The sequence below is a fragment of the Anomalospiza imberbis genome, chromosome 1 (genome assembly GCF_031753505.1).
Source record: "Anomalospiza imberbis isolate Cuckoo-Finch-1a 21T00152 chromosome 1, ASM3175350v1, whole genome shotgun sequence".
NCBI lineage: Eukaryota > Metazoa > Chordata > Aves > Passeriformes > Viduidae > Anomalospiza > Anomalospiza imberbis.
This window is the reverse complement of record NC_089681.1, coordinates 18,870,481-18,885,133: the sequence shown is the minus strand read 5'-3', so window position 1 is coordinate 18,885,133 and position 14,653 is coordinate 18,870,481. Positions and strand designations below refer to the sequence as shown.

Below are 14,653 nucleotides of genomic sequence, written 5' to 3'. Positions count from 1 at the left end.
ATTTTCCCTTCATTACTCTCCTCCAGTTTTTTCTTTCATACCTTTTTACTTTTCTTCAACTGTCAGTGGAATTATTGTCTTCCTGTCTCCATATTCAGGTAGTGTCAGTGGCTGAGTATCACCGCAGGATCGATGCTCTAAATAGCGAAGAACTGCGCACACTCTGCAGACGTCTCCAGGTGCCCTCTTCAGTAGTTTAAACCCCATCTCCAGATACTAAAACATCTTTATTTGTAGTGTCTTGGATCAGGGCAATTCCTGCACTCAGTGGGTTTGTCTTGTCTACAGCACTACAAGGACCCAGCAGAAAATTCCTTTGTTTGGATGTATTTAATTGTGCAGTTCTATAATGGAATCAGTAATTTTATGATGGAATTACTACTTCCACCTTTTTCACATAGGAATTTTCTGTTAGAATGTGAAAATTTGTTTTCAGTGCTGCTTGACTTGCAGTGTTGTGTTTTAACTTCTACTTTAGACTGGTGTGTTGTGTTAGAATCTTCCCTAAAAAGAATGCAAAACAGGTGAAGAATCAAAACCTTGTTGCATGGGTGTTTAATTTTATATAGGAATCTTTCATCAAGAATTTCACAGTACATGGCAAGTATGAAGCTTCACAACTTCTATGAAATAGGTAAGTATTTTTCCTATTATAAAAGCAGGTAACTGAGGCAGTTCAACATGGCAAAGGTCATACACATACACACAAAACACTACTTTGAAATCAGTTTGGATTTTTGAAGGTCTGTGGCTATGGATTGAAACTTATATTTGCATTCTCTTTAGGTGTTCCATAGTTTTTTGAGAGTTATAAAGTTGTTAGCTGCTGTGTACATTATACATGCCTTACTGATGGAAAGCATAGCTTAGATTTCCTTAGAAGCATTGAGTATTCTGTTTTTCTCTAGTACTTGGCTGCTGAAAACATTTTTTCTGTGTTTTTTTTATTTCTTTGATCTTGGCTTTTTTACAGTAAGCAATAAACAATAAGCAAACATTTTCTTAGCTCTGATATTTCTATTTGTTTAATAATCCAAAATTAATCACTTTAAAATGTTTTGTAAGTAGTACAATTATATAGATCAATAATGAGCATGAACCTTGAACCGAAAAGCTGTACCATTATAGGAAAGTCAAAAATGTTGCAAAAAAAAATATTCCCACTTGAAAACAGAAATACTCTTTTTTTTGGCAAGTGTTGGTGGAGAATTCCTGTATTAATGTACTGGAAGTGTAGGAGCTCTTTCCAAATACCTTTCACCTGATATGCTCAAAACTCAACGTGTAGGCTGACTAGAAAAATCTGATGTGATGGGCTGCAGCCTATAAACTCTGCTCTGAGGCCGTTTGAGAGTTGTGTTCTCAAATGTGGCATAGACTGTGTGACATTTGCCAATTGTGGAAGCCCCTGGAATCTGACTATAGCTCAGTCTGCTCTGTCCAACTTTGGTGGGAAGTAAATCTGCAGCTTTTGAAGTTAGAGTGCTTTCTCTCGGATTCTTTTGAACAGACACTGTTTGACTGCTTCTACAAAGCAGTGTTCTTCCTAGAAGAAAACTGCTTTACTTTAATAATAGTAAAAAAGGAAAAAACTCTATCCAAAAAATATCCCAATCCCCAAAAACTCTAAACCAAAAAACTCAGTTTGCCACACCACTTGAATCCAAATTACTCATGTTGTGCATGGTGGTCTGTAATGAGAATTAAAGAGTGACAAGGGGAAAAAACGTTATGCTCTACAGTTGGACAATGCTGAACTTCTCCGGAGCTGAAGCAGTAATATGATGGATGACACACATTTAAAGTGGAAAATACTTGGACTATGAAATAACATTTTAGAGATAGCAGTCTGTAAAGCAGCATGCAGGTCATCTTTTTGTACATGAAGCTATATGGATAATTGCATTTTTGTTGTGATATGGAAATTAGTGCTTAGTCTATGTTGGAAGTTCTTGTTACTTTCCATTGAAAAAAGGAAAATTTCAGCTTTTTTCTTGCTTGATACTCTGTTTAAGCACACCTTTTCTTGGGTTTGGAATTAATATTATAATTGAGTTACTGTATGAATATACTTTGATATGTTGACTTTATAAGCCAATTTTTAAATAGCTTTTTTTGTAGTTCTTGAGGGAGATGAAAGGGGTGTCCTTATTTTTTGGCTTAGGTGACTGTATTTGTTTAAATATTCCTGTCTGTATTTCAGAGTTTTCTTTGAATTGCCTTTTTTTTAATTAACTAAGGAAGTTCACAAAAGGTTGGCAAAATTTACCATGGTGATACTGTGAAATATTGCAGTTGTGTCCTGTATGTTTAAATTATGAGGGATGTGCCAAACTGGATTTGGCAGGTATTTTCTTGAAATTTCCAAGATTGAGGTTTTAATTTGGACAGTCTGGCTTTCAGTGATACTTGGTTTAGGGAGAAAAAATTTTCAGATGCACTTAATGTTGTTAAGATTTCTTTTTTCGCTCAACATTTTAATAAGTCTTGTTGCAGTCGCTTATCTTACTAACTTCCTCACTTTGTCCTACTCCTCTGTTGGATTTCACTGTTCCTAGAAAATTTTAAATATCCCTGCTGCTGGATTTATAGATGGAAATCTGTTTGGATTGCAGCTATTCTAGTTATCAAGACATGGCACTTTAACTTGGAAGTGCCAGTGAGTGTTGACTGGGGTAAGAAGCTGTTGTGAGCTACATCTGATGAAGAATTTTGTGGCCTCTGCCATCTCCACTCAGTCGGGTAGATATGTAGGTCAGGTATTTTAAATTACTGCAGGACCCTGCATAGTGTGTCTTTGCCAGAGCTCAGTGCTCACTATGCAACTTAAGTATTACTGCTGCTTTCCCACCCCACCATCTCAATTCTTTCTTCTTAGATTCCCATAAGTACTCCAGCAGACCAGCTTATGGAGCAGCACTATTCCTAAGGCTCCATTCAAATGATTTGCTCAAAATATACGGCAGCAGTCTTCCCAGAGTCTTCTGCATATCTGAAACATTTCCTAAGCACTCTAAAAGAATACTGATTCAGAAGCTACTGAAAAATGTCCATGTTGAAGCTTTAATTCCTTTCATTTCTGGGTTTTTTTTTAATTACAGTTAGCATGCTATGTCATTATTAAAATGCAAGAACTTTTTAAGGTATCTTGTGAAAAGCGTTTGAAGCTCTTCAGCTGCGTATGAGAACTGTTTGTTGTTTTAGCATAAAACCATAGTTTTCTTCTGAGTAGGTGTCTGTGTAAGTTATTGTTATATAGTTGTATACTAGTTTACTATTGGAAACAGTGAAAATCTCTGTCAGATCAAATCTATTCCATTTTTAAACTTTGGAAGGACTTAAATAATTGATAACTGCATGATTTTAAATCTGTGAAGTTTTACCTTGTCTGCTAATAGGGTGGCATATACTTACTTTCTTGCTATTCTTTTTGTAGATAACAACAAGAGAAGATATCAATTCAAAACAGGCAACAAATATCAAAACAGACCTGGAGCCTGAAGCATTCCGGCCAAATCTTAGTGATCCAAGTGAATTACTACAGCCAGAACAAATTGAAAAGGTTTGCACTTAGATATATCATTTTTTACTTTTGCACTTTAATGTATCACAAATGCTGTGACTGTAGTGTAAAACACATCAGTAAGAAGACCTTGTGTGATGCTAAATAGAAGAAAATAAACTGTGTATATTGAAAAGATGGCTAAGACCACCATTGGTTAGATGGCTAACCAACTCTTACATCAGCACTGCCAAGTCCACCACTAAACTCTCCCTAAGTGCCATGGCTTACACATCCTTTAAATATTTCGGCAGGGATGGTAACTCAGCCACTTCTCTGGGTACCCTGTTCCAATGCTTGACAGCCCTTTCACTGAAGAACTTTTGCCTAAGATCCAATCCAGACCTCCAGTGGCTCAACTTGAGGACATTTTCTCTTGTCCTGTTTTGGGAGAAAAGACTGACTGTTACAACCTACTTTCAGGTAGTTGTAGAGAGTGATGAGGTCCCTCTGAGCCTCCTTTTCCACAGGCTTAACCATCCCAGTTCCCTCAATCCTCTCCAGACCCTTCACCAGCTTCACTGCCCATCTTTGGACACACACCAGCATTTCAATGTTTTTCTTTTAGTGAGGGGCCCAGAACAGCAAACAGTTCTCAAGGTGTGGCCTCGCCAGTGCTCAGTACAGGTGGACAAGTCATGATTCCATTCTTGGCCACCTGGGCACCTGCTATCTCATGCGCAGCTGTCTGTCAAGCAGCACCCTTAGGTCCTTTTCATCTTTCCAGCTGCTCTTCTCCCAGCCTGTAGTGCTGCAGTATGTTTTGTGACACAAGTGCAGGACCTGGCAATTAGCCTTATTGAACCTCATACTGTTGGCCATGGCCCATCAGTCCAGCCTGTCCAGATTCCTCTGCAGAGCCTACATACCCTCCAGCAGATCGACATTTTAGCCCAGCTTGCTGTAATCTGCAAACAGACTGAGGATGCACTTCATCCCCTCATACAGTTCACTAGTAAAGACATTAAACAGGACTGGACCAGTACTGAGCTGTGGGGAACACCACAAGTGACTGGCCATAAAGTGGATTTAACTCCATTCATCGCCACTTTCTGGGCTTGATCATCCAGCCAGTTTTTTTATCCAGGAAACAGTATACCTGTCCAAGCCATGAGCAGCCAGTTTCTCTATGAGAGTGCTGTGGGAAGTGGTTTCAAAGGCTTTACTGAAGTCCAGGTGGACAGTATTCAGTCTCATCCACCATAAACTTGGATTGTCATAAAGGAAAATCACATTTGCCAAGTAGGACCTGCCTCTCATGAACCCTCTCTGGCTGGGCCTGATTCCCTGGTTTTCCTGCACGTGCTGTGTAATGGCACTCAAGGTGACCTGTTTTGTGACCTTCCCAGGCACTGAGGTCAGACTGACAGGCCTGTATTTCCTGGGATCCTTCCTACAGGCCATCTTGTAAATGGACACACATTTGCTAACCAGGACGTCCCCAGTTTTCCTGGAATACTGGTAAATGGTGGGAAGTGGCTCAGTGAGCTTATCTGCCAGCTGTCTGTTTCCTGGGGTGCATCCCATCTCACACCATAGACGTGTGTGTGTAAGTGTCAAAGCAGAGCACTATTCATAGCTAAAATACTGCTTTTTTTTAAATCCTAACTTGGAATACACCATGTATTCAGACAGACTCTTGTCCGTCTGTGCCCTATTTTCATTCTTTCTTGAAAACATCAGTGAAAACATGGAAGTTCTTGCTGTCCAGTCCAAAGTGATTTCATTACAAATGTGTTAATTGAAGTTTTGGATTAAAAAGCATAAGAACAGGGCAACAAGCAGCATTTACCCTTCAGCTTGTTACCTGCTGACTTCAATGGTCTACTTACTCAATACTAAGACATTGGTGGGACATGTAATAATGTTATGCAAGAATAATTATATGGATGAACCTTTTAGAGACCTTAGCAAACACATGTTCTTTAGTTGATAAATCATTCTTCTGCAGGTCACTAGTAGAGGCAGGAAAAGAAACCTGCTTGAGTGACCAAAAGTAGAAAATATACATGTGAAACTTCAGGTTTAGTTCTTAGGTTTTAAGGCCTTGTAAAAATGGTTGAGCAGAACAAAATCTGCTTTCATTTACGTGTAATTCAATCTTAAATATAGAACATAAAATAAATAAAGGGGTTTATTTTTTTTGCTAATAGCTTACAAAGTCTCTTCCACCACGGACTATTGGCTATCCATGGACTCTTGTCTACAGTACTGCAAAGCATGGCATGAGCTTGAAGACCTTGTATCGGACCATGATGGGATTAGACACACCTGTGCTGTTGGTTATCAAAGACAGTGATGGACAGGTAGGAAAATACTTGTGTGGCAGTAGGGGCCCATCAAGAAAAATGTTTGAGGAGTATAAAGGAATAGCTGATTCTTCAATCCATCATGGGAGATAAAATTCTGTGTATCAAGCAAGTTAAAATTTTGTGTATCAAGCAAATTTTCTCCTTAGAAATTGTGTTTTACTCTTAAGCAGTCCTCCAACATACTACATGTCTAGGAAATACGTTAATGATATAAGTTAGTTGATGTAATGCAAGAGTCTGGTAATATCCAATTAATTTAATTTTAAATTTTTTATGCACTTAAGGCATGAGAAATACAGTCTCTAAAACTTTCTGATACTGGAAAGGCTTGTTGAGTTGGAATGCTGTGGCTAGTTCTTGGTATATTTTGTGGCTGCAGCTAACATCTTTCAAGAGCTGTACTACCTTTGTTACATTATTAACTCGTTCTTTGAGTCTTTGTAGTTGTGCTCTGTTTTTCTTTGACTGGGTTATGAATTTCATGAAGTGGCTCACATCTCACCATTTGAATAGCAGACATTCTCTCTTGAATAACCTAGTAACAGGTGAACACTGCAGGCAGTATGAAACTTCATGATTCTTTTTCTGCAACTTCTGTGTTTGCTTGTGGAAGCATGTTACTGCTGTCATGAAAAATTGGCAGAACTGCTATAAAATCTGTAGCTTTCACTTCACTTACTTCTCCCAGTTTGATAACCAAAGTTTTTATTTTCAGGAAGCATGGTCTCATTCAGGGGGTTGGAAAACAGTAAGTGAAGGGTATCTTTTCTTATTCAAGTCAAAACCTGATTTTTTCATTGTTTCCTACCCCAGGGTCCATGAAAAAGAAAAATCCCTTCTATCGCTCTGCTAGTAGTGGACTCTTTCCCAGAAGTTCTTTAAAAATATTTTCCTCATTTACCTTTTAATCTTGAAGACAAAACCAATTGAATAGACCTGAGATGTCTCAGCAGACTTATCAGTCTCATAAATGTATTTTGGTGACTTCTCTAATTCACTTACTAGCTTCTCATAAATTAGTAAGGTATACCTCCTGCCTAGTACCTGATCTGTCCCAGAAAAAATGTCCTTTTTCTGGTGGGGCTGTCTTGGCACCACTATGTAGTATTGTAGTATTGTCTTGTTGCTGAAGGAATTCATGTTGCTTTCTGTGTATGAGCATCTTGGCTTGAATGTTCAAAAAGTGTCACTGTTGCCCTGTCAAAACATGTAGTTCATAGATATGTCATATTTTATTTTATTTTTTTTGTGAAAAAAAACCTTGCTGATTCTCAGCTTGCAGCCTTATACCTAGGAATATATATGAAAGCATGCCTTGGAATTCTGGATCAAGCAGTCACTGTACTCCACATGAGAGTGGGGGAAATCCATGTCTATTCAGTGAGCAGCATATGCAGAAGGAATGGTTCAGATGAATTTTACATGCTCAATCCTTCACCAGTTATCCACCCTAACAACTAGCCACAAAAGTTGGATATCATGGAAAAATCCTAGGTACATCGCTTCTCAAGAGCTGGAGTAACTGTTGGGAAGCAAACTGCAATTTTTCTGTAAAGCCTTATTTTATTGTTGCTTATAGCAAAGAGGTGATCTTTCAAGAGTCAGCTTGAAGCATATAGAGCGTAGAGAGATTGTCACATCCTGATTCCTGAGGGTACTCGAAGCTCAACTGGACAAAACTGAGTCAACCTAATAGCTTCAGAGTCAGTCCTCCATTAAGTTGGGAAATATGTGGTAGACTGAGATGCTTAATAGTTAAATGTATTCCATAATTAGAAATAAAGCTTCAGAGTCTCTTAAGTAAAATACATAAGGTCTTCTACGTGGTTAGAATGTACTAGTTTTGTGTTTTACTGGATACCCAGATAACATCTTTGAGAGGATCCAAGACAAACACTGGAATAAGTGTTGTGTGTAAAGTTTACACCTGTGTAGAGGCTGAATTGAGAGAGTTTAGGTTTGACAAAACTCTGTTTGATACTTTAACAGAAGGTTAATTCCTCAGTTGTTAATGAAATCTTACATTTACTTTTCTCTTTTTTGCTTATATTTATTTACTAGATGTGGTATCAGCCATAAGGATATTTATCTGAAGTAAGGCATGTCAGAGCTACCTGAATGTAGCTTAGCTACCAGAACTGCTGCAGTTAATCAAAGAATGACTTGAGCCCTTTAAAGAAGTTAGGCTACAGAGACTGAAATAGTTTGAGGGCTAAGAAATAATTGCAAGGGTTCCCATTGCTGGAAAATATGCATGTAATTATTTAGAGATGGAGTATTATATATTTCACCAGCACATTTTGTAATATTTGTTGATGAAACTAAATTTGAGTTCAGTATGGATTTTTATGCTAAAAAATGCTCTATTTAAGTTCACTTATCTGCATACACAAAGTACAGTCTAAGGTCACAAAATGTTTGACAAAGTTAACAGCCTGAAGCTGTTAACTGTTCTGAAGTCTATTATTGAAATAATAAAAAAGTAAAGTGTCTCATCTGTCTTGCTTTTTATAGTTTACATATGCAAAGGCCATATCTCAGAACCGTGGTACAGTGAAATTCATAGAGTGAATTTCAAATTGACATTATTTACAACCTGATTTATCAGTTAATATCACTAAAGATTTTTGGTTTCTATGTTGTTTCTCTGAAGTTTTTCTTGCTCTGATGTTTTTTTTTTTTTTGCTGCAGGTTTTTGGTGCACTAGCATCTGAACCATTTAAAGTGAGTGATGGCTTTTATGGCACTGGGGAGACCTTTATGTTCACTTTTTCTCCAGATTTTGAGGTAAGTAGTAATGACTTGGTATGCTTTTGCTCCCTTCTCCACCACCACCACCCCAAGTTCATGATCTTAAAATCCTTAAGGAATAAATGTAGCTGTAAATTTGAAAAATATTGCATGATGGCCCAAAAAACATCATCGCACTAGTTTTTTGTGGAATCTTTAACTACATGGTGAATTGGTTGTGTTTGCATGCTGAAGAACACATTCAAACTGACTCTTTAATTGTGCTGAAGATTTTTCTACTGTTTAAATTCACAAATTACATCCTTTTTAGGAGCATATAATCTAATCAAAGCATATTTCCTTGGTATTTTTCATTGTGTAGGAGTTTTGGTGCTCAAAACCAACCTGGTTTTGAATGGTCTTACTTTAATTAGTGTAAAACGTCAGAGAATTTTTGTCTGCAGCTATCTGTTTCCTGAATTTTCTGTGTCAACTTCATTAAACTGGCCTCTAACTACCCATAGACTGTCTTTACTGATGGTTGGTTTCCCTTCTGCCAAAATGAAAAGTTCAGATATTTTTACTTTCTAGTCTGTTTTGTTTTTTTTTCCCCTTAGGTTTTTAAATGGACAGGAGACAACATGTTCTTCATTAAAGGAGACATGGACTCTCTTGCTTTTGGTGGAGGAGGGTAAGTTACAGTTAGAATCTGTTAAAAATATTTGTCTGGACACCATTGAAAAGAAAATTGGAATTTACTTCAGTTTGGTAGATCAGGACTCAACAGTTACCAGCCAAGAGACTTTAGTATGTCAGGTGTTTAGCTTCCAGTGCTGACAAAACTTAAAACAGATTTGTCTTCCCTGTAGAGTGGCATGAAGCTTCAGCCCTGCAAGGTTATGATGCCTTCCGTGCTTGACTTGCATGTGTGTCTTCCTGTATTCAGAATAGACACAAGATATGATTGTGGAAGGATGTAAATGCGAAAATTACGTGTAACTAGAAGAGGCCTGAATTGAAACTGAGCCACCCCAAAACATGCCAGGGTGTCCAGAAATCATACATTGTCATGTCCTGATTTTTCCCTGCTCATGCAAGTGCATATGCTTCTGGAATGTTTTCCTTATTTGTTGCTAGCATTCTCTTTAGATATAAAAGTGGTGTTATGTCATCTCTTTAATAAAAATGGAAGACGCTGAAAACCAAGGAATTATAGTTAGATTATTTCAGAATATCTGCAAAAGGGATATTCCCAAATTAATAATAAATAGTAAAAAAAAAATAAATCCTTGTAGCATAAATTTATTAATAGCCATGAGGTACTTGTGTTAAAAACTGATCCTTTAATTCCTTCTCATTTCTAAATTTTGAATGCAGAAGACATTGTTGCATTTAATGCTTATTTTCTCAGTCTTTTGCTTTAATACATTGTCTGTCTTGCAGAGGAGAGTTTGCTCTTTGGCTTGATGGTGATCTCTACCATGGAAGAAGTCATTCTTGTAAAACATTTGGGAATCACACACTTTCTAAGCGAGAAGACTTCACTATTCAAGACATAGAAATATGGGCTTTTGAATAAGTATTTCACTATTTTTACAGGTTATTGTCCCAAACCTGACATGAATCAGTGCAGCTTAAAAATCCCTAGGAGCAATATAATGTGTTTTACTTATCTGTTTTGGTTTTTGTTTCCTAATATTTCAGTGTGGCCATTAGTTATTGTTTTTCAATAGCAGATGTTTTTTCATGCTCTTGCATCTGTAATATACTGTCATACTTTTTCTAATCTATAGACTCTATTACAAAATATTGACCTTGTGGACTAAAAATTAACATTAGTTACTTTGAGCCTTGTGGCCTGCAAAATTTTCTTACCCATATTACAGTTGCCTCCCAGGTTTCCCACACACACCTTTCCTGCAATCCTGCTAGGGGGCTGCTTCATTGAATATAGCTTATTATTTTTGTATTCAAATTATGTCTATGAATGAAGTTGCCCTCTGCAAACCTCTAAGAAAGCTGCGTGTGGGTGTTTGGCAGCAGCACCGCAGAGATTGGTCCAGACCAATGATGGGTTATTCAAGTGGTGCCACAAATGGATGAGAAGCTGAGCATTCCTTCCTAACGCATCCCAGTACACAAATGGTGAAGTTAGAAGAGATCTAAAGTCAACAGTGCCACTTGTCTTGCTTCTTGTTCATGTGTAGAAAAAAGTCAGTTAATAGGTGTTGTAGCTGCATGCTGATTGTATTTAAAGTGTGTTTTGCACATGCTGTTAATGATCTGCAGGTTTGGGACAAATACTGACAATATTGAGCTAAGTGGAAAAGACTTAGAAAATAGCAAGAGAATGTAAGAATATGATAGTTCCAAAAATTAAAAAGCTAAAGCAAGCAAAACTCAGTGAACAATTTGTAGCTATAGTAGGGCATTAAAAGTACAGAAACAGATGCATCTTTCTTCAACATAAAGTGTCAGATATATACTGTTATACTGTTGTAGCCGTGTAGCACATCAGCTCCAAGAATATAGCTTATTCCTGTCCAAAGAAATAAAAAAAACTTGTGATGTTTTTGAGTGGGTCTATGTTGTAAATTTACAATTAGCACCAGCTCTGATTAAAATGACATCATGTATCATAAGTAGACAATATTGTAATTCAGTAGACTTGTGGAATATGCAAACTTACTGTCATGTGACCTCAAAAAATAAATGACAGGCTAGAATACAGTTCCAGTAGCTCTTGTCCACTTTTGTAGAAAACTTGATAAGCCATTGTGGCAATAACAGCTCAACAAAACTGTTTGTTTCAAAGCTTTTATTCTATGTTCTGCAAAAAAAAAACAAAACAAAAGAACAAAAAAATTGCTGTTAAGTGTGACAGTGACTGACCTTGTGCTGAAATTTCAGCTATTTCAGACAAACATTGTATATTATCTTGTAAATTAATGTTTAAAGTAGTTTTGTTATTATAGAAAAGTGTTGATTGACGGGTTGCTTATAGCACTTTAAATTATTCTAGAAATGGAATAAAAGCCAAATGGGTTGGCTTACATAGATGTAGTTGTATATTTCAAAATATTTACATTTCTGGAAAGTTTAAAAAAAAAAACTTATTTGAAGACAGCTTACTGCTATGGTAACAAGAAAGGGCAGATGTTTCATTTACAATATGCTAATGCTCAATATGAATAGAAAAACAGGGCTTTATTTCCTGTCTCTATGTATATCTCTTTATCCTTATTAGAACTTAGTACAATGTTGTAGAGTAAATGTTTACAAAATAAGGAACTGTAAATAAATTGAAATGGCTTTTCTCCCCTTTGGTCTTCCACAGCAGTATTATTGTCTTTGTGGAGTTACAACTGATAATTACAACAACAAAAAAAAAATCCTGTAATGGATTTCAAGTACTATAAGCTCACAGTGATGTATAGCAAATAAATCTAAATATATGTAAAAATAAACTTGAGTTGGAGTTTATTTAGAACGTTGAGTTTATGTAGAAGCAGAAATGCTGTTTTTTGCTGTTCATTTAATAACTGAATGTACACAATGCATTTTCTCATGTTTTTTTGGCATTTCTTGGGGCTTCTTAAAACCCCATGGGAAGCAATGAGAATGAAATACATTGTCACCAACCATTTTGAAGAAGGACATGGAAAAAGAAAAGTCTCAGATCATCCTTGCTGACAAAACTGTTAATTTAACTGCATAGTCTCTATCCTAAGCTCATATTGCAAATAAAGCATATTTTAGTTTTTTAGAGGGTGGTGTGAAGAATTTTATAAATAATTATACTTTCAATAATAATGAAAGCACACAAAAATCTTCAGTAGTTGAATGCTGCCAAGTATTGGACCAGTCTTGGAAAAGCAAATAGGAAGAAAAAAGCGGAAATCAGTGCTTACTAGTGTGAGCAGTACATTAGCAATCATGCTTATAAAATACTAAATTAGTTAAGAAATAGAAGGACATTTGATTTAAAGCATAAGTGAGTGACAATGCTTGGTGAAGCAACTAACTGTGTAAGGGATCTGTAGAAAGTAGTGCATGTCTATTTAGGCAAGACCATGAATTTTATTACCAGAGGTGTAGTTAATTTCTGTATGACACACATAAAAGCCTTGATGTCCCTTCTGTCTTAAGTTCATTATCATTTTTCTGCAGTAGACTTCCTTTCCGTCTTTCCTGGAAAGGTTTGTTTCTGTGATTGTTAAGGGTTGGGGCTTGACATTCGCTGAAGGCTTGTGAGACCCATTATCTAGAGTTGACTGCCAGCAGAGTGTGTCTCAGCATCCAGTGCTTAGATGGATTCACTGAGTAACTTGGTGTTTTATTTGGGTACCTGGGATCCGAATGTAGGATTCTTAAAGTACCATCTTTTGACTCTAAATCCTATCTGTGTTAGTGCCTGATTCTGTGTAATCTGCAAAAAGGTCATATTTTATGACATACAGCTTTTGCTTGCATCTTCCTGCTCACCTGTTTATATTGCATTAGAATTATTTTTTAGAATTAGAATATTTTCATAAAATTTGGTCTTGGAAGATGAGTAGGAGCATTGACTATTCATTCAACTTCAAATAAAAAATAATCTTGTATTCTTAATTCAGTATTTGAATCTTAAACACTGATATGTTCTCCCATCATAAAAGAACAGATGGGTATTTTACATCAGGGTATCTTACTATTGTCATTGCAGTTTGGAGCTCAGTTAAGGGAACAAAACTCCTCTTTCTCCTCTTAAAGAGTACGTGCTGCTGCAGTGATCGAGAGCTACACTGTGCTTCTGGAGCAGAGAGGGATTGTCCAGCTGAGGGACTGGTGTACACTTGGTGTAGTGTGTGCAAGCCAGTCCTGCTGGCTGCATTTCACTGCAGAAATGCCAGTGCCAGCTCTGCTTTCTGCTGTCCTGCTTACCGTACAAGCTTTGTAATTATATTTTGTTTTCTCCTGTGACAATTACACTGCTAATAGTACACGTGCTGTTGAATGCTGAATTTCTTTGTGGCCTGAGGTGTCAGCAGTGTCTTTAGTTGAGGTGTTGGGGCAGTGCAATGTGTACATAGCAGCTGAAATGGCTGTGGGAGGAGGGCCTGCCAGTATATGTTCTGTGATGAGTGATGATTGAACATATCACCATGAATAGTATGCTCTTCACTACAGCTTGTTTTATTTCTATAGCCTTCCCCTGTTTTAAAAATGTGCTGTATTACTGAACCTTGGTTAAAATTTTGTACAGAAGGAATTATTGCTGTGGAGGAGGGAGCTGATTTCTACTGGGTGGGGTACATGTCCAATGAACCTTCCACTCACTTCAAGCAACTGTGGCAAGACTTGGAAAAATACAAAGGTGTAACAGTCAAATTTATTTCTTCTGATACAAGTTCCATGCTGTTAATTAAACTTGATAACTATATTAGAATGTGAAATATATATATAAGTTCCTACAGAAGAAGATAGAATTTTTTCACTACTAAGGATGTGCAAAAACAACACTAGCTTCAGACAGCAGAGTGCAGGACTTTTACTCTGTTTCAAGTAAAACATTTTGGGAGTGAATACAGTATTTAAGAAAATAATGTGCAACTATAAGCTACCATGAGGGTAGCTGAGAGTTGCTTACTGTCTCAAAGATTAAGGGTTTTATTTTCAAAGCAAGTCAGAACTACGAAAGCAGGTCTTAAATAAAAATTTACAGAGACTGCTTTAATCAAGCAGGTTTTGACCTTTATCATCTCTCTGCTTAGAATAGTTGAATTTGGCAGAGGTTGTACTTGTTTCACAGAAATGTTACACAGTATAGTAGGAGAGGTAGGGTGGGTAATTCAGGCAGTAGTTTGTTTGGTTGTTTTTTAATGAGGTCAGGTTTATTATCTCCTACACTATGGATAAATTTGTCACACAACTTAATGTAAGAAATGCTATAAAGCATATAACCTACATTAAATGCTTCCATACACCATAATTTATATCAGTATTTAATATTTCTTTTTGACAGAAATGATAAATTATTTTCAGAAATTCAAAGGCTTTGCATGGTACT

At 36.8% G+C, this 14,653-nt stretch overlaps 1 protein-coding gene across 12 annotated transcripts in view; it reads left to right on the top strand.

The window, feature by feature from the left end:
• Nucleotides 1-12,071, top strand: part of OXR1 (oxidation resistance 1) — a 260,222-nt gene extending 248,151 nt beyond the window's left edge. For 10 of the 12 annotated variants that reach the window (XM_068182992.1, XM_068182973.1, XM_068182976.1 and 7 more), the window contains 6 exons: nucleotides 99-179; nucleotides 3,437-3,562; nucleotides 5,716-5,868; nucleotides 8,566-8,661; nucleotides 9,222-9,295; nucleotides 10,048-12,071. In XM_068182992.1, coding sequence (XP_068039093.1) covers nucleotides 99-179; nucleotides 3,437-3,562; nucleotides 5,716-5,868; nucleotides 8,566-8,661; nucleotides 9,222-9,295; nucleotides 10,048-10,183 — 666 coding nt within the window. In that variant the 3' untranslated portion in view covers nucleotides 10,184-12,071. The remainder of the gene's footprint in view (nucleotides 1-98; nucleotides 180-3,436; nucleotides 3,563-5,715; nucleotides 5,869-8,565; nucleotides 8,662-9,221; nucleotides 9,296-10,047) is intronic. The other 2 variants (XM_068182984.1, XM_068183027.1) reach the window with 1 other exon arrangement.
• The last annotated feature ends 2,582 nt before the right edge of the window (nucleotides 12,072-14,653 follow it).